We start from the raw sequence: 20,597 nt of genomic DNA, 5'->3' as shown, positions 1-20,597 counted from the left end.
AAATTTATTTTGATATTTTTGGAACACATTCAGTCAATATTACTGCACAGCTGTACTGAGAACATTGAATAATAATTATAATAATAATTCAATTGTTAAGTAGTTTACAATATTGCTTATTATTTAGTCAAGAAATATTTGTGATGTTTTGATACATAAATTGAAACATACATAAATTGAAAAATAAAAATGTTTATTTATAAATAAAATAAATAAATAAAAATAAATCAAATAATATGTGATATTAGTATTCCCTGCAAATAATCAAATACCAGATAATTTAATGATTTTATTTAATGGCAAGCTCAAATGTATGAATGATTTGTAATTGATTTTATATTTATACCGCATCAGCCTATTCCAAAGTGCAGCTTATGTAGGTGGGTGTTTTTTATTGTGGGTTTGTTTCATTGTTATCTCCACACCATCACACTTCGCCAGCTTCCAACCACCACCTATTCACGATCTGACCCCACCACGGAACCCAACCGTATCTCATAACTTCCTCTCTTTTCCAACCTACTGCATAGTCAGAAGCCATGACAATCCTCTCAGAAAACAAAATGAGTCTGCTTGTAGTGGTCACGCCAAAACCCAGCCCACGCTCGCCGCCCAGTGCCCCAGCACCTCTATTTCCCGCACACTTTGATGCTTATTCAAAGGTAAATCCTATTTTCTTTCCATCACCTTTGGTTTCCCAACCTCTGACTCCATTTTGCTATAACTTGGGCAATCTGGCTGGGCATCACTCATGCATCGAGCCGTTGAAACCGTACACGCACAGCCCCTGCCAAATGGAGAGAAGCGAAAGAAATGGAGAGAGCAAGAAACGGAGAGAGAATATGGATCAGTTTGTGTTTACCGCCGAATTCTGCCTCCCGCAAAGCAACACATTAGTGACAGCGCTGTGAAGGGAGCTTTGATTTGGGCCAGTGAGCCACGTATGTCACTTGTCTCCCTTCCTGGCATGTTTTCGATTACACTTCCTTACACTTCTTTTTTTTTTAATTTATTTATTTTTTTGTTGCTGATCTATCTATCACAGCCCGTAACAGCCGCGTGAGCAGGTGACGGGAGCCGTTGCAGAAACAGACGGAGCTTCATTGTTGTGCCAGACACGTCAGTGGAGGCAAAACACCACCTCACCCATTCGGTTCCCAACAGATTGCTTCCCCCCTCCATCCCAGAAGCCCCTGCTCTTCTAGCCGTGTGCTGGATTACAGGCCATATCACCTCACTCTTCCACAATCTTGTTTGTGATGTCAATAACTCAACCTGTGAAACCACTGCCATAGAAGCCCACTGTAAATGAAGTGAGATTTCCACCCCTGCAATTACTATAGCATCAAACCCACTCTGAAAAATAAAAAAAACATCTCTCTCTCATCCTTCCTTTTAACTCCTGGAACTGAAACATCGCCCATCCGGTTGATTTAAAAACCTTGTTGCTGGAATTCAAGGTCCCCAGTTGATTGAGCCAATGTTTCAGTCCATTTGGTTAATTGCAAATCCATTTGCCTGCATGTAATTTATTGTTTTCTTCAGTCACTCGCTACAAGTTAAGAGTCTTGTCACCTTGAGCCAGGTCTCGCAAGATCCAACCTCGTCTGGGGCTACAGATTTGTTATTATTCAATAAAAGGTTTTTGAAAACACGACAGACTCAGCAGACCTTAGATATTGTACAAATACTTTCACTGTGAAATTGCTCCTCTGTTCAGTGATATTTTAGCTCTTTAATGAACTCTGACTTCACATGTCATGACTCTGTGGAGAAAAAAACAAACTCTATACAGAAAACATTCTATACAAACGTATTCCACACTCATAAAATGCTCTTTCTTCCATGCAACACAAAGCAAGTTTGCATTTTCTATTCAGTGATGGTAAATGGAAGCAAAACTCACTTTCATAACATAAACAAAAAATCTCATGCAAAAGCTTTGTGAGATGGAAAGCCCAACATCTAGGTCATTATTTGCTGAAAATCTCTTCCAGTTCGTATGCCACATTAATAATTTGACACAATATGAGTTTGTTTCTCACACCGTAAACCTTGAGAAAATCAAGCACATTAGATGCACAGATATAGTACTTTAATGTTTTTTGTAATTTTTTCCCACTTGAACAGTATCCTTCTTCGGTCACCAGGGAAAGTCTGTGAAATTTGTATTGTTTCAAAGAAAGTGAGTAAATAAAGTAGAATTCCTTCAAAACTTTAAAAAGGGTGCTAAGAAGACACTATGAGGACATGCGGAATAAAAGAAAGAGTTATGGATTAGGGTTTTCCCAGCCAAGTGGAAGGTAGAAGAATTGCAGCCCACTGGCCAGTAATTAAAAAGGAGCGATCAATCCGAGCTGCTGACCGACTCATGAGAAATCTATTGAGTGACTGCGGTAAAGCGCTAATTTGGAGCCATTAGGAGATGCAGAGTTTGCAAACAGCCCGGTAATGATGATGGCTTGCATGGCTACAGGGTTGCCCTTTGTACCGCTGTCAGACTGAGAGTGTCTGGGAGAGCTGAAATTAGATAGGGAATGTCTGACAAAACCTCAACACCACAGCCTGAAATAACAGCCCTTTCTTTAATGATCAGTACCATTTGTTGTGCATGGGTTCAAACATCAGTAGTGACAGGCCTATGGCAGACGAACAGTGTACAGCTGTAGATCGCTGAAGTCTGCAAGATACAGGGTCATCGACCTGTCTTGGATCCCTTTTATTCTTTTAGATGTCTAACTGTTTTGGTTCCATATAAGGAGCTCAAATAACCCCTTTTGAGATGGACAATCCTTCTTTGAGTTATTATGTAAGACTAAATTCGTAACAAAAATCTAGCAGAAAAGACTAAACCAAAAGCAGTCAATTCGGGCTCCAATTAAAAAAAAAAATCATCTTTGCCCTGTTCTGTGAACAGCCACAGTGAGAAAGTTACTAATAAAAAAGTCACTTAATCCGAATGCCCTCATGTACATAAAAATAAAAAAAAAACTGGCCTACCAAGGACATCTACCTCAGAAATTCCATTCATTTTGATGCAAGTGGAACTGGCTGCATTTAAAATGGCCTATCATGGGAAAAAATTAATAACCGTCCACATGGGTCAAGAAAGAGTCAAGACTGCCTGTAAAAAGCCTGAAGTGGAGCAAGTTTTACTGTGCATTTTTATTCATTTAGAGATCTACTGTATTCTTGCAAGGCGGCAACAGAAAAGTCAGAGCTTCAACCGGCAAACAAATAATAACAAGTATATCACAGGGGTAGCAGTTACACTACACACCTCCAAATATATTTATTTTTTCCTTGAGAGAAAATATATCTTCTAGGCCTTCTAGATGTAAAAATAAATGTATTTGATTGTATTGTCATTATACCTATAGGTTCACCTTAACCTGAGAACTGCCAATAACCGCTTTTATTGGCAAAACAGAAGCTCAGGCAAGAAAACAATTGCATAAAAATTCACAGGGAAAATGAATCAGAGTCCTTGTTTTATTGTTTGTCTCTTTTGTTTTTGAGGAGGATATGAGGAGGTCATCATCATTGGAATGTTTTATTAATGCAACTAAAGCATTGCACGTTATTGTATTTGATTTTCTGAAAAAAAAATATGAAAAACAAAATACTGGAGAAAAAGACTTCTAATAGAAACGCGCCCGCTTAAGTAGAATTATGCAGATTTATGTAGTTCATTTATGTAGACAAATTAGTTACAATGGAAACACTTCATACTGTAAATCCCTAAGTAAAAAAAGGGAAAAATAATGTCACTGAATGATTTTTTTTTTCAAAGCCTGTCACAAATATTCAAATAATATAATATATATAAGAGTTCAGATACTACAACTGCCATTTTTTGATTGCAATAATTTTCTAAAAAGGGACAATTTTGTTATCTTTAGCACATGCATTTATTTTATCATGTTTGATATACAGGGTGTAATTGACAACGGGTCAGTGAATTATTACAAAAATAACACACATCCGAGGATGTGAACCAGACTGTGCATTATTTTTCTAACAAATCAATGGCCAGAGTCAATCATTGTCTGTTTTTGTACTTAAAACACTATTGTGAGTATAGAATTACTTCTTCCGTATCTCATCCAACGTCTCCGCTGTTAATTCCAAAACGTCATTTTAGAACTAGTAATGAAGGCTTGAGCCATTGATAGCAGACTAATGCAGTTAACAGCTAAGTTTTCAGTGTGTGTGTGTGTGTGTGAGAGAGAAAGAGCATGTGAATTACCTCTGAATCTGTGCATCTATCAAGTTTTTGGCTGATAATGAATCTTTAATTTCATTTTCTTCATTAACAGCAGTCGAATTGTTTTTAAGTTGATGTTACGAAAAAAGTCGTCAGAATAACACTAACAACATATGTTAATGTGTGTGTGTCTCTGAGGGAGAAAGAGTGGGAGAGATAGGCTAGAGCACTGTATGTGCTTGCCGTAAGTAATAAAGCGTAATTTTGTGGCAAAACATGAAAACGAGTTGTCGTTTTTTAATAATATTGAGTACTGTATTTAGCTATTTGGCCAGTGTTAGTGTTGGTTTGGGTTATTTTGCTTTCGTAAGACCTTTGAAAAACTAGAAACCATTCGGTGAAGTGATATTGAACTGTAATGCGGTCAAGAGCTGCCTGTGCGGTTCCCTGAAAATAACTGCACACCTTTGAATGTTCATCAGCTGTGTCTATTGAGAATGCAGGTTTTTTCACCTCAGCATGTAATTCACCACATGTGATCAAGGCGCTCCTTGCACATGCTTTTTCTATTTTTTTTACTTAAAACTTACTTATTTTTTTTTTTATTTAAAACATTGTGCTTCTCACAAAATCCACCAGGCAGTGCAAGGTACAGCATTCTGTAGTCAAACACCGCAGCCAGATCAGACTGCTTTTGATGAGAATTTGTTTTCTGACCATGTCTGATAGTTTAATACATGAAATAGACTATTTATTTTACAATTCATACAAATAAGTAGTAAAAAAAACACATTTAGTCTCACTAAAAGCTAAAAAATTGAGAGATGCAAAAGTGGTCATTCATGCATATTTTTTTATTATTTTACTGCTTATTCCACATTTAAGTTGCATACTATACAGAAGTAGCTATATGAACGATGTCCTACTTTTATTACAAAAAAGCAAGTATTTATGCTATTATAAGAAAATAATCCATGTGAGCTTGTCTGCTTTTCTGTTTTTTTTGTGACTCAGAAGTGCCAGATCTAGAAGACTCTAACCTTGAAGCCACCACACACACTGACTGTACCAGAGAGCTGAGACTTGCTCGGGAACTGTGAGCTAACATGACCAAAGTGCCCAAAGTTAGCTAAGATGAACATCAAATACAGTTTTACAGTATTTCCAGGATCGCACTGAAGTCACATCATACAACCTGACCATCAGAGATACAGCGTACACATGGCTTTTGTCTGCACAGAATTGTTCTGTAATTCCAGATCCTTGAAATTTCATCTGTGGGAATAATTTATATTGTTTGTGTGCACAGCTGAACACACTCACTGAGTACTTTTAACAGCGTAAGCAAAGATTGAACAGCTTTCCTTTTTTCAGGCTAATTAAAAACCTTAGCGACATGCAATTCTGAACAACCCCTTGACTGTAATTATCTTTCTCCGTGCCGTGACCTCCCCTCATTGTGTCCTTTCCTCTTTCTTTCGCTCTCAACTTCTCTCTGCCGGTTGCTTACTAACTTTGATTTTCTCTTGCCCCAGATCTGTTCGGTAATGAGCATGCAGGGCGATCAATAATTCACTGGAGTTTGAATAAAACGCAGGATGATCGGGTTTGGGTGTGTTTTAAACAGAGAGAGTAATCAGTGCCATTCATGAACTTGTTTTTTCTGCTGGTCTTAACGGCCCTCACACAATGTCTGCTGGCGGCTCACAGATTGCCTCTACGCCCCCTCAGCCCTCACTCAGGCGTTATTACGTCCGTCTCACGTGATCATTCGACTGCTCCTCGCTCTGAGTCACACTGAGTCGATGGCTTCCACATACATACAAATCACACCTGCTCTCTTTAAGTGCAGATCAAATTAAAACACTCTACTACGATCAAGCCCCATTCCTCGATTCTCGTCCCTCACCATTTAGTTCAGAATACCATCATGTGCTGGAAAGTTGTTCATTTTACTCCCCGTTAAAATTCGATGAAACGATCGAAATGAAAATGTGATTCGCTAACCTTTGGATGCTCTGTAAGTGTTTCCCAGAGGAAAATCTTGAACGCTGTAAAATAAATAAATAAATAAAAAAAAGTCGTTTCTAGCAAAAAATACAGATAAACTGTAAACATATTTACGGTAAAAAACTGTACATTTTACAGTATAAAACCGTAGTTTAAAAAAAGACGTTTTAAATGTAAACCAGTAAATTTAACAACGCACAATGCTATTCAAATCTGTTTTGTACCTTTTGACATAATGACAACCACCATAATAATGCGGGCGTTAAAAAAGAAAGCCGCATGAAAAGTCAAAGCTCATCACAAGTTGCGACTAATCGAAGTCATTCATGCAAACACAAAACACCATCATGGTAACACACATGGCACTTAAATGACGTAATAAACATTCATTAAACAACAGAAGACGTAAGATAAAGCTCAAATGTACATAAATGATAACAAAAACTATAAAAAAATAACAAAAAAAAACATGATTATTTAAGCAAATTACTTTCAAATGTAGAGTGTCATGCAGGGAATTCTGGGAATATCAGTTTATAGTTTATATCTGTAAATTTTACATTGATTTGTTCTAAAAACTGCACCGTTTGACATTTTACTGTAAAATTGGCGTTAATGTTACATTTAATTTTGGTTCGATGTTTTACAGCTTTTATATAGTACGGGAATTTACTGTTAGCTCATACTCCGAATTTTGAGTGTAGAATTTGGCATCTTGTCAGATCTCCCAATGTTTTTTTTCCTCTTTCGTCTTGTATAGTTCCACCTGACGACCCTGTTATCATCGGAGGGCCCGTGGTGAGCCTGAGAGCAGGCGACCCCCTCAATCTGACGTGTCACGCAGACAACGCTAAACCTGCTGCCTCCATCATCTGGATCCGAAACGGAGAGGTGCTGAATGGAGCCACATACTCTAAGGTACGTTTTGAGGAACTGCAGTTGCTAGGGTCTCACTTTAGTCACTTCAACATAACATACAGTATGCATTATATTAGCTTCTAAAATGTGCACAGTATATGCAGTATTATGCACCCCTATTATTATTATTATTAATGGCGAATGTGATCAAGTATGTACATGTTCCTGGATCAACAAACAGTAGATGTTTTACAGGATAGCACTGAAGTACAACCTGACCATCAGAGATACAGCGTACACATGGCCTTTTTGTCTTCACAGAATTGTTCTGTAATTCCAGATCCTTAAAATTTCATCTGTGGGAATAATTTATGTTTGTGTGCAAAGCTGAACACACTCACTGAATACTTTTAACAGCGTAAGCAAAGATTGAACAGCTTTTTTTTTTCAAGTTAATTAAAAACCTCAGCGACATGCAATTCTGAACAACCCCTTGACTGTAATTATCTTTCTCCGTGCCGTGACCTCCCCTCATTGTGTCCTTTTTTCTTCCTTACATGTTCCTGAATCAACAAACTTCTTGATCCTGGAAGAACATTCTAATTATATATATATATATATATATATATATATATATATATATATATATATATATATATATATATATACCTTGTTTCCACAAAAACTGATCAGAGATGATTTCACAAAATTAACATCCATAAAAGAGTTGCAACTGCTAAAACTTTAAACAAAGACACCAATGCTAAACAATGAGTGATGATTATAAAACACGGACAGTTGGAGCACAAAGATAATCATCAAAATATACCATTTGTAGGCAAATCATCCAACTTATACAATATTTTCAAGTTTTGAGAGAAGAGTGAGAACATTAAGCTGGACACTCTACATAAGCTGTATGAATGGTGCAAAAATATTAATTAAGAAATAAAATTCCAAAAGCAGTCACTGAGCCGGTACCTTTTCAAAAGGCATGCCTTTTTATCTAAATGATCCATATCAGTACCTTAAAAGGTACAAAAAAAACGTGTGCATTCAATGGCAAAAACCAAACCTACGTCAGTCTGAGATTTTTTTTTTTTATTTGATTTGATTTGATTTCAAGATAATACTGTATACGCTGGTTTCCTTCAATTTCATATGAAATGGCCACTCGTCGTGAGAGCCATCTGTGGTCATGATTGCTTGCACCATCTGCACTCATTCGCTTTAGCCCTTAGCTCCATTTGATTGGAAGAAAATCCCTGGAAATCCAGCCTCTAACTGAAATGACAGAAACATGTTTGTCCTCCTTACCCTGCAAAATGTGTCAACACAAACAAACAGATGGCAAGATAAAGCAAAGCCATATTGTTTTCCCCGAATTATATTTGTTTCCCCCTTGAACATTCCTCTTATAAAAGGTTTCCCTCCTCTATATACTGCTGATGTTTGTATGTGTTTGTATGTGATCCAACCCAAATCCACGTGCCATTATTATGTTTTAATGCAATCGAAGCTTATATTTCATCTCGGCTTCCCATTGTGATCTTCTACTGGGGTCAGTCTGAGGTAGAAAGCAGCAGCCGTGTAATCAACACAGCCAAGATCCTCTCGGCTAATGCTAATGCTACTCCTCCCTCCACCTGATCTGATTATTGGCTGTTTCTAAAGAGCAGATAAACACCATTGATTTAGCTGGTGTAACTGAACGCCGTATTGCCCATCAGCACACTCGCTAAAGGAAGCGTCTCTAATCACAAGACGAGCTGTGTTTTTTTTCGTGATGACGGGTGTGAGGGACAGGGCATTGTGATGGATGTGGGCAGTTGAGCTGTCTAATATCTCTATCCGTGCTATTAAAAAGCAATGCAGTCAATTAAGCCACAATCACTTGGTCTGAATAATGGAGAATGGGACAAGCGGAAACGCTCTCACACTCCCCCTTCATCAGGCTCATAATCGGGACAAATGAAGGCCAATGTCTGTATGAAGTATGCAGAGAATATGTCTTACTGTTGGACTGGCATTTCTGAAGACGCTTAATGATTCAGTGACTAATGTGTCGTCCTTACATTGCTGAGGTGTAGTTTTTTCTACTGGCCTCTGAATGTCATTACCCGACGAGCTGCCGTAAAACACCGGTGGTGCTGTAGATGTGGCGATAAGACACAACAGAGGTGAAGCAGCATATGGATGGGATGGAGAAACTTCAGAACAGGTCGGCCTGTTTTTTGGAGGTTTTTGCCAAGCGTGTGGTCATTTTAAGTTGACCAAAACCTATTTTAAAGACAAATTTGCTTATTTTATCAATTGATATTTCAATTGTAAAATTGTATGTGTCAACAAAACCTCAATAGTTACTTCCTTGGGTAAAAAAACCCATTATTTTTATATTTGTTTTCAAAATTCAGTATCAATTGACTGTTGAAGTCAGTAATACTGTATGTAACATGCTAAGCGGTTTTAATAATTACAAATACTCATAAGCCTATTGTTTTGCTTTCATTTAGGAAGATTAAACCTTATTTTTGAGAAGATATAGATTTCAGAATAATCTTTTTTTTTTTTTTTTTTTTTTTTACCAAACACTGGCAGCCAACCAGAATCCATCCTGCTTTAACAAGCTCAAGAATTTTTAAGAGGCAGCCGTGTGCGCTCTTAGAATATTGTGGACTCTAACATTGTTGTCTTTATAGTCGTTGTCCTTGGTGTGAACAGGCCTTAAGTACATCTTAGGAATCTTATGTTTGTATGTCTTTTGTGGAGTTCAGTTCTCGCTGGGATTGTCAAACCGCCTTTCAAACATCTTGTAATTCATACAATTTACTAGTGGCCACAAGGGCAAGCCTGGCTTTTTTCTGGTTGAGAAATAGCTGACACTGAGATAGATGGGACATACAAACTCTGTCAACTCACTGTCCATGATTTCCAATATTCAATTTTCTCTCTACGAATTGTTTTTTTCACTTGTACAGTTGGCTTTCTCCAAGGACCGGAACAACTTACTTAAAAAAAAAAAAAAAAAAAACTATTTTCTTCTCCCTCTTCCACAACTCCAAACTTCACCTTTCCCTCCTCATCTGTCTCTCAAATTTAATTTTACCCCCAAGACTTCATCCCTGCTTAAATTTCTGTATAATTAGTGCAGGCTTTTAAATAGTAATGCCCACCATGAGAATATTTCAATATTTTAGATAGAGTTCTAATTAACTTTAGTATCAAACTGAAAGTGCAAATTGTTTCATGCTGCTGAAGCAGGTAGCATGCAGCGCAGCTCCACAGACACAAGAGCTCGACTCTCGTCTTCACGCTCTCTTTTTGCCAAATTTAGCCTCTTCTGTTAATGCTTGAAACATCAGTCTGCCTCCACCCCTTCACTTCTATCCCCTCCCCTCAGCACCCCCCTCTTAATTAACCTTCTTGCGGTTTTGCCACTGAAATTAAAAGTGGGAGAGGAGAGAAGTAAAAAGGCATCTAATTAATTGCACCGTAAAATGGTGGAAATTAATCAGAACTGGAGGTGCAGGATTAAATTAGTTAATCAAAGAATGGCTTTTAACCCCAGGAACAGAGACAGAACTTTACACTCCTTTTGAGGGAGATGGGAAAACAAAGCCGCAGAACGCTTATCTCTCTCATAGTGAAATTAATACGTGGTAATAGGCGGCGAAACGTGTGGCCGTGCCGGTCCTCAATTATTACGGCTGATTCGTAACACCTTCCAGCGACGGCCCGTGTTTAAAAACGTGTTAAGGGATTTTGCGACGGCATGCTAATGTTTCCTAAATTATTAGTATCAGTGCGCCTTGAGGTCTAATCAGCAAATCGCTGCCGCTTTTTTTTTCCCTTCCCCAGCCGTCAACCTTAATTTCACACATTTTTTGTCTGCACACTTCAAAAGGATGTTTACTGACATTTGCTAACCTTTAAACCCAGTAAACGGCTAGATGAGGCCAACGCAGACACTTTATTTTCAGATTCTGACATTTGACAAGGGACAGGCCCATTTGACATGCACACACAGCTGAGGCATTGTGCCTTAAAACACACGTCTAGTTTTGACATTTCTAATTCTGTCTCGGGCCTCATTCTTAAGCTGTATTCTCCACTCCTGATTTCCAGCCTTCACTTCCTGTAGAGAGAGCTGACACGCTCCAGGCTGCACCACCAGAAATTATCTATTTGTAATTTGGAGCTATTTTCGGCCCGGTCCTGGTTAAGTGTTGAGTCCTTGGCTGTTTCAGGCCCCATTCAAGATTAATGACTTCAGACAGGCCCTGAGCAATGAGGGAAACAATCCGGACTGTGTCAGGCAGGATATTACATTGACACATCCTGAGGCTGACAGCTTGTGTCTTTCAGCTGGTGAGGTGAGCACCTAGTCTGCGGAGCAACAGCCGTCACGCTCGCTGCTCCACTCTATGACAAACACGATATGCAGTGCAGTATGGACTGGCCTACATTTGGTGGAACCCTTTTGGTAGAATTGCAGTGACAATGCAATGCATTCAGTCTACCTAGTATTTTTTTGTGTGTTGTATTAATGCAAACAATGGCTCATTAAAAAACGTGCATTTTCTGACATAACAAAATTGCTCGCTAGTGTACCTGGTACAGTATTGCACTCGGATACAAGGTCTGCGAAACGCAAGTCACGACACTAGAGCTCAAAGACCTGTAGACACAAGCTAATGTGGCACGGCGACTTCAGAGCATGTGCTTTTATTTCACATTATTTGTCAGGATCAGCGTTGGCGTTTCAAACCTGATTTTAGCACCACGATACATAGAACAGCCAAAGTAATAAAGAGCTGCCAGATTGCCATTCATTTAAAACTAGATTTAAAACTACTCACTGGACATTTTATTTTGAAAGTGGTGTAAGAAGCAACGCAATATTGTTCTGCAGAAATCTTGCCACAGGCAGAGGGGTTATATAAAGACTAATACCGAAACGAATACGTATTTCGATTAATATTTCTTGCATATACTAGTAAAATACATATTGGCCTATTTAGCTAATCAGAATACAACTCAAGCTTAAACTGGTTAGCTATCATAAAACAGTCCAAGACCGTCAGTCATCATCATAAACCTACACGTGACAATAATTAAATACTTGATGCTCAAAACTTGCAAATGTGCTCAAGGAGAAACACTAATAAGCCAAAAGCTATTAAAATGTTTAAACCTATAATATATATTGTATTGTTGTTATGCTTAGCAAAACGAAAGGCATTGTTTTGTGTGCTAAAGATTATTTGGCTACCTGAAAATCCTTTTTATCAGTTGTGAGAAATGTGGCTTCGCTGGAAGGGTTTCTTTATCAACGGCATTGTGGCACCCATAATAACACATTCTCAGTGTGTTTTAAATATATGCCTCTCTCTCTTTTTCTCCTCCTCTTTTATGTCTCACACTCTTTCACTTTCCTTTTCTTTTCCCTTTCTGTTGGTGGGATGGCGAGTGTGATGTTTCATTACTATATTTCAGATCAGTGGCAAAAAAGAAGGGGGAAAAAAATGAGTAAGTAATTACTACTATTAGCGAGCTCCCTATCACTGGCCTGTGCAGTGACGTGACTAATTATTAGCGAGTGACTATTATGGCTCAAAAGTACATTATTCTTCTAGATTCTTTGGGAGAGCTGATGACATTAATACATGGTCTTATAGAGACACAGATGGGGTCTTGACTGGCCACCCACGCAAGTCAACGCTTCTGGCATTAAAAGGCCACGGGCTGCTGTGGGAGTTTGGCTGAAGGGACGTTATACTGGAGCACTTTCACATGCTGGAAATTACACTTTTAAAAGTGAACAAAGATAGATTTTAGAGCTTTCAAAGAGTAACTGCTGTTTCCCACAAGCTCCTGAACAAGTGAAATATATTTAGAATAACTGGAGAAAGATATCTGTCAGCATTCCTGTTCAAAAAACCTAGATATACCTAATATATATAGTGTATATACAGTATTTGCTAATGTTAAAAGATGTTAAAATATCTAAATGTGATGGATGGATGGATAGATAGATAGATAGATAGATAGATAGATAGATAGATAGATAGATAGATAGATAGATAGATAGATAGATAGATAGATAGATAGACTCTGACCTTGGAACCCGTAGTTGATGAAAAAGAGAATTAAAGAGAGAGACAAAGTGAGAGATGAAACATTTAGTATCACGGTGCATCTCTCCGATCATTCTGCAACACAAGCCAGGAAGAATGCCTGCTGGGAAGGCCAATTTATTCTGGTGGGTGACTGTTGTGTTGGCCATGCTGGTTAGCAACTCTCTTTCTCGCCGCCTCTCTGTGAGTCATTGCTGTGTGGCAGAGAGTGTGGATTCTGTCGAGCGCTTCCAGATGGAGCTCTATGCTGGGCAGGCAAGGCCTAGCGCAGACTATGACCACTGGAAAAGAAGATTGATTTCCTCTACGGTGTACGACATGCTACGCACCAAAGCTTCGCTCTCAAACTGCACAAAGGAGCCCCAAAACATGCTGTTTTCTCCCAAAAACAATTGGTCCATGTGTAGAGAGACCATGAGCACAGAACGGACTGTTTGTCTCCATTTCCTGTGGGCAGCTGGGGGGAAAGGGACTTTTTTTTTAATGCCAGCCTTGGGATTGATTTTGAATGATGTTATTTTGTGCTGTCTTTCACCCTCGACACCCATGACTGCAACTGAAAAAATCACCAGTTTAGCTTTTTCTTTACTTCACATAGAGTAACATCCATAAACAGGGTATTTATTAGTAATAATAACAACAATAATAGTAATAACAATTATTATTATTGTTGGTGATTATACTACTACTAATAATAATAATGATAATAATTATAATTATTATTATTTTTATACAATACACCAGTGGTTCCTAACCTTTTCTTGTTTGAGGCACCCTTGGAAAGCCTTTCAAAAGTTCCTTTTATAAGGAAATAGATATTTAAAATCTCCGTAGCTTTTTTATTATTATTTATTTATTTGTTTCATTTCGAGAGTTTGCATGCAACAACACCTTATACCTAGTCCTAGATGATATGAGAATACTGTTTACACTGATTCTGCCTTAATAAAAAAATTTTGTTGAAATTTTGGCGGCATCCTCAAAAGATCTCACGGCACCCCTTAGTGCCGCGGCACACCGGTTGGGAACCACTGCAATACACTGTGTGATTATTTTCTTAAAATAAATTAAATAAAATTTCAATTTAACATTCCATAACCCCATTTTATTCTCTTCCTGCAGACTCTTCTTCGAGATGGCCGAAGAGAGAGCACTGTAAGCACCCTCTACATTTCAGCCTCCAACATTGAAACCGGGCAGAAGATCATCTGCCGGGCGTCCAACAAGGCTGTCCCTAACGGAAAGGAGACCAGTGTCACAATTGACATTCAACGTAAGTGAGGCCACTTTCAGATTATTTATTTTTATCATTTTTGTTTTATTTACTTTTACGAAGTCAGCATTTTTCTCACTCTTTCGATTTGGATCATGCTTGCTGTCCACTGAATTAAAACCTAAATGTAAAATTGCTGCTGCATTCTCATAATTAATGTAGACTGGCAAACAAAAAAAAAATAAAAAAATGTTCTGGTGTTGTTAAAAAAGAAAAGCACAAAAAAGTCACCACAATTTTGCTACTAGTAACCCTTGAAAATGTATACTCTAATTAGTCTCAAATAGACAGAAATTATATTTTCTTCTTTAAATATTCAGTTTTAAAAAAAAACAATTATAATAATAATCACATTTACTTTCACATCTCACCCACTCGTTCTAGTTATTTCTGTCTGCCCGTTCAGAGGAAATCTCTTCTCAAGGAGTTTTAGAGAACAATACCGTTATACTTGTATAGCTCGAAGCCTCGAACCCTCATCAATAATGTTAACTATGACTAATAAAGCAGAACATGGTATTTAGAGACCCATTAGTGACAGATCCATTGTGCAACTTAATGCATGACATAAGAGGCACTTTGTAGCACAAAAGGGATCCGGGTGCAGGGTGAGATGCTGTGGAGCAGAGCAGATATTAAAGATGATTAACATGTGTTAGTATTGCACCAGTTTAAATGCTCGGATGTGTTTATGCAAAGGAACAGATAGCAAATATGTAGTAGTAGTAGTAGTAGTAGTAATGTTTTACTAAAATAATGCATTATTAAAATGTTTTACAAACAAACTGACAATCAAGGAATTCATAGATAGATAGATACAAAAACAGCGAAACGTTCAGTTGAAATAAATATAAGGACTAACTGTTATCTGTGTATTTCTGCGTCTCCCACTCGCTCTCCTCCACATGCTGTGTAGACGCGTAGAGACGTTCCACTACTGTCCAGATCTGCTCCCCATTCCACCGTCTGCGTTTTAATTAAACCACGCGAGAAATCAGACCTACTGTAATTGAACTCAGCCACAGAGCAGACGAATTTGCCAAGTATCTGCGCTCTATAATTTCATTACCCCACTCTCACCACCTCTCCATGGAAAGATGGAAATATTTCAAATGTATCGCAGAGACGAGCAGTCGTGTTGCAAAATTCTGCTCGGCTGAAAGGAACATCCCTGAGAGAGAGGCAGGTGAATGTGGAACGGGAGCCGTGCAAAGAGGATAATGAGGTTTTCAGAATTACATGCAGTCAGAGGCCCAGTCCGCTTTTGAATGACTAAATGAATACCCGTCTGAGTGGGATACATTTACATCACCCTCCTGAGCTGGAGCTCTGCAAAGCACGAGACATTAACTCAGAAGAAGGGAACAAATAGAGACGGTGAATGGTAAGCGATGACGGCAAGCTCCCCCTCTGAGGATCAAACACTAGCAGGTGTTTAATGAATAAGTTATGGTGTTATCGGCAGGTGGGACGGAGCTAAGGATGCGAACGGGTACGAATGTTTCCACCGGCGCGTCCTCCAGGCCACAGGGGGGGCTGTGTAGCCATGCAAATCAGTTAATATTGATGAAGGACAGCTGTCTGCCGATGCGCAGCACAGATGATTCGGGGGGAAAAGGGAATTGCGCACCTCGCACACCACTGCGACACGCGACCGTTAAACTCACCGAGATCATTCCAGTGGAAATTATCTAAGCGTTTAATATGAATAAATGAAGCCAGCGCCAAATTACATAGAAAAGTGTGATCTTGCAAACGTTCCCTCAACTGTTCAATTATGAGTGTGTTTAAGGGTGAAGTGAACTTTTGCGAGTGCAAAAATAGTAGCTCTGCCATGACAGCTCCTGAAGAGTTTAACATGATAATGTACATGGCATGTTAATGTGATTAGTTTCGAGGGAATACATCTATTATGAGGGAATACATCTGCTGCAGCAAAGACATGCTGCTCTGAGCATGTAGGAAGTACTGCTGAAGCCCATTTAACATGCATTAAATTATCCTGTAGCAGATCTATACAGGTGGAGCTGGGGAAGGTGGAGGGTTTCAGATGCGCACTTCAATTACAAGCTCTAGCCAAGTGTTTGAATGCTGAACAACAAGCTTATTGACTGCTGAAGTCAAAAGAAACCAGTCAGCGAATAATGATGTGATTGTATCAAATCGAGTTAGAAACAAATCAACCAGCGCTATCTAGAGTTTCATAACATCGTTTTGAATTTGTAAAGAAATGTCTTCTACTTCCATATGTTTGCATCAAGACCCTAGGGTTTGGCTGGTTAGCAATCATAAATGTTGTGGTTGCATTTTCATGGAGTACATTGCTTCCATCAACACTTTGAAAGCTTCAGAGTCCTTAACCACTTCCTAGGTTTCTGTAAAATAGGCAGTTTTGACTCGTGTGCCTTTTATTGTTTGAAGATTGTGTTATTTTATACATGCATCCAGGGTCATCATGCGCTCATTATTTTTGAGGGGGCACCTAATAATGTAATCTACCTATGCACCAGAACGAACATTTCAACGATGACCCATCTGAACGCCTCTGATTGGTCAATGCATTCATAAACTCAACAGCATTGTGTGTGATTGGTAATGCGCACTGCTGTAAAACACATCTGTCTCAGGACCAGCCAGTGAAAGCAGATTTGAATTTAGCAGCTGATGATATGATGTGCTCAACGTTCTAATCACCGGGTGTCGTCATATTAAATAAAGAAAATCTGCAATTTCTTGTCTTTTGGAAGCTGCATTCAAAGTCCACTTGGCTTAAAAATGTGAGGGGGCATGTGATGACGTCTCTTGTCTCTGCTTTCTTTTTTGCCATCTTTTGATCTAGACATTGTATACTAAATTCTACTTTATTTCACAAGAGTAGTTAATGCAATCTGTATTTATTACAGTCATCATACTGTCTAGACGCTTTACTGTTATTAACAACACTTGTCCCACGACCAGACATAAATTCATGTGCTGTTTTTCACCTGCTGTAAAGAAAAGTAGGAATAGTTGAACACAGGGATTAAAAGAATCACTTAGTGTTTAGGAATATCACTCGTCGCCTCCAGCTGAAAGAGCAACTGAGTGGATCAGTTAATGAATCTTTTCAGTAAACTGAATCAAATGATTTGAGTCAATGGAATGAATCAGATCCCCTCTACTAGCTCTTATGGCTTATCTAGGAAAATAAACAATTATAGATAAAGAACGTATTTGCCGTACTCCACGAAAATTGCAATAAACAACATGTAGGCGACGACAGCAGAGCAGTGCTCGGATTCGGCCTTAGCAAGAGTAATGAGAATGAAAAAGAAAAATCAATAAGCTTTATTTTACTTTTTCTCTTTGTGTATGTGGTGTGCATGCGCGTGTAGCAGGATCGATGTTGCGAGTGCGGTGCGGTGAACATGTTGCCACGTACCCTACACAGGCTGAGACACAGAACAGACAGACAATCGATGGCTGACCCCAGGTGAACGACAGATATTCTTCCTGTCTGCCTGTTTAAGGGAGTGACAAAAGGTTAAGATGAGAACCTTAAAGGAAGGAGGAAAGAAGGAAAAGATTAGAATATCGGACGGAGACTTTGGTATATTACTTTAGCCAAATGAAAGACACATGCTAAGACTGACAGTTCCAATGGATAAAAAAGGGAAAAAAACAACCCGTGAGGGATGTGCGCGCGCCCATTTCATCGCTTCCATCCTCTAATATGCCCACTCTAGCTATTGTCAGTCCTCATTCAGAGTACACTAATTGACCACTTGGTTCAATGTGATAATGTCATCGGCAACAAAAGTAATTAAAGGCTTTCTGGATTTTTCCTCAGCTCAGATAATTCTCATTCTGATCAGCAAAGACCTCTGAGACAGCCGCTCGCTTTCGGTCAAAATGAGGCCTAAATGAGATGAGTCCAAACATTATCCACTGCATTACTTCATTGCTTAAACTTGTCCAGTTCAATGCATTTCCCTGCCTGTATTTCCAGTAATCATTTACACGCAGGAATTAGATTGACTTCAGAAATTTTGCTAAACATAAGCCCCGCTAGGATTATTTGACCTGAGGTTAAGCGAATTAGCATCTAAATCTGAAATTTACTGGGAAATCAAAGTAGGCATTTCTTTAAGTTCCTAAAGCTGAATGAAAACCCAAACTTCTTATGGCTTCGGCCTTCGTTAGGTCACGTAACTTGACAGCAAAAACAGCTGCTTTCACATATCCGTGTGTTTTATTTGCTTTTATTTGTATCTGTAGCACATAACGTTTTTTCATCTTGATATTATTGTAACGTTGTACCTTGAATTAGATGCACAGACGGGCTATAATTAGAACAGTGATGGGATAAAAACATCATATGTAAAGGAATATATGCTTAAGCAATGCATTATTCATTTAGAGAGTTTGACAGACAGCTCCGTGGGGCAAAAACTGCAGACTGTTGAAATTCATTGCACAGAACTAAAGAGCTAGATCAAAAGCACCACATCAGTGTATCCCTTATAAAGTGAAGCTAAGCTAGTGTAGTGTACTCAGTTCTTGTACTTTTCCATTCGGGGGCCTGGAGTTTGCACTTATCTGGGTCTCCTACCACGACAAACAATCTTGGGACGTGAACCTTTATCATATCATTATTCTACATAAGCATGTTGATTTTTAGAAGGCAGCCGTCTGAAATGGCGAACAAGAACATAGTATGCGTACCATTATAAATATATTAGCTATTAGCTGTGTGATAATGTATTCAAGCCAAAGGATAATGGTATCAGGTTTGCGTCTGAGAGAGATACATAAAATGCATTACAAAGCTGATACATGGGCTTATAGAGGACGATTTCTTCCTTTTCTGAATCATTTTCTGGTTCAAACACACATGGATCAATTAATCTAATATTGCCACTTGTCATTGTGTAGCATGGCTAATAAAGTTAACTGAGTGAAAGTGGAGCAGGTGTGATTTAATGGAGGCGGGGACTAATTTGCATATTCATGGTTCCGAGTATATTTAATGAGGTAAGAGTGCAGAGTTATATTCAAGCCATTTTAAGACATTAAGACAGTATTTTAATGGGAAGAAACTTTGAAGATGTCATTTTTTGATGATCAAAGATGAGTTTTAAGGCATAAAATTAGTGACTGCAGGGGGATTTTAACGGCGTACAGTAAATTAGTGATACATAAAGAGGATTAAGTCAAATTGCGTGTGTGTGTAATTTTCTACATTGCCTATAACTTTATACGTTACTTATACTGAAAATTCCTGCCGGGAACAGTTACTTACTTTGATGCCAAATAAACCCACTGCAAAGGACCCCAATATAGATGCGTGAACTGTGTTCTCAGACAGCACAAGAGTTGATGTGAGATCTCAGTGTCAGTGAAACCCGCACTGTGGCACAGATTCAGTCGAGTTATAAAGAGATTAAATCTCCCTCCTCCCGCTGATACGGGGCCATCAGCTCTCTCTTTCTCACCGAGAACAGCTGGCCACTGTGACCCGCGGAGAATGGAAATCAAGCTTTAAGAAAGACAGAGAAGCCATTTTCTTTGGCACCTTCCTCGCAACTCTGGGGAAGTTGGCCGATTGTTCAAAACCGCCATCTGCTCTTCGCTTTGAACTTCCGATCAAAAGCTGTCATCCCACCACTGTCCCCCCCAACCCTTTTATTTTATATAATTATTTATTTTAGATCACTCCTCTCCTCCAGTCCCATTGTTTTGGGGGCTGTCATTGTTGCAGCCGTGTTTCAGACCTTCGTGCTCACCCTGCTGATGAAGCGGAGGAATTAGCGGCGTTGCATATTGATGGCCTGTGGCGTGCTGCTCAGACCGGAGAGACTCATGCATTTATACATCAAAGTGACAAACAGACTTCTTTATTAAGACACTGTCTGTCCATAGATTTGGAGGTCACGGGGGGTCTTGGCGAGCTTCTGCCAGCCTGCCTCTGGAGCCCGGGCCTTTGAGAGGAGCTAGTCAATCCTCTAGGGCCAAACGTCCATCTAAAAGTGCTTATTTCATTATTTAAGACAGAAAGTTAATGTCACTCTTCGGTTTTGTCTTAAGTAGATGACACTTTTGATGGCTTTCCTGTCCCTCAAGGGTCTCTCAA

The 20,597-nt window shown here is 38.9% G+C and overlaps 1 protein-coding gene across 9 annotated transcripts in view; it reads left to right on the top strand.

Annotated features, from left to right (window-relative positions):
* The window catches only part of kirrel3b (kirre like nephrin family adhesion molecule 3b), a 185,850-nt gene that overhangs the window by 128,146 nt on the left and 37,107 nt on the right, over nt 1-20,597 (top strand). For all 9 annotated transcript variants that reach the window (XM_043216636.1, XM_043216642.1, XM_043216637.1 and 6 more), the window contains exons 4-5: nt 6,978-7,135; nt 14,335-14,485. In XM_043216636.1, coding sequence (XP_043072571.1) covers nt 6,978-7,135; nt 14,335-14,485 — 309 coding nt within the window. The remainder of the gene's footprint in view (nt 1-6,977; nt 7,136-14,334; nt 14,486-20,597) is intronic.

The sequence above is a fragment of the Puntigrus tetrazona genome, chromosome 18 (genome assembly GCF_018831695.1).
Source record: "Puntigrus tetrazona isolate hp1 chromosome 18, ASM1883169v1, whole genome shotgun sequence".
NCBI lineage: Eukaryota > Metazoa > Chordata > Actinopteri > Cypriniformes > Cyprinidae > Puntigrus > Puntigrus tetrazona.
Note: the sequence above shows the minus strand (reverse complement) of the source record. Positions and strands in the feature narration are given on the sequence as shown.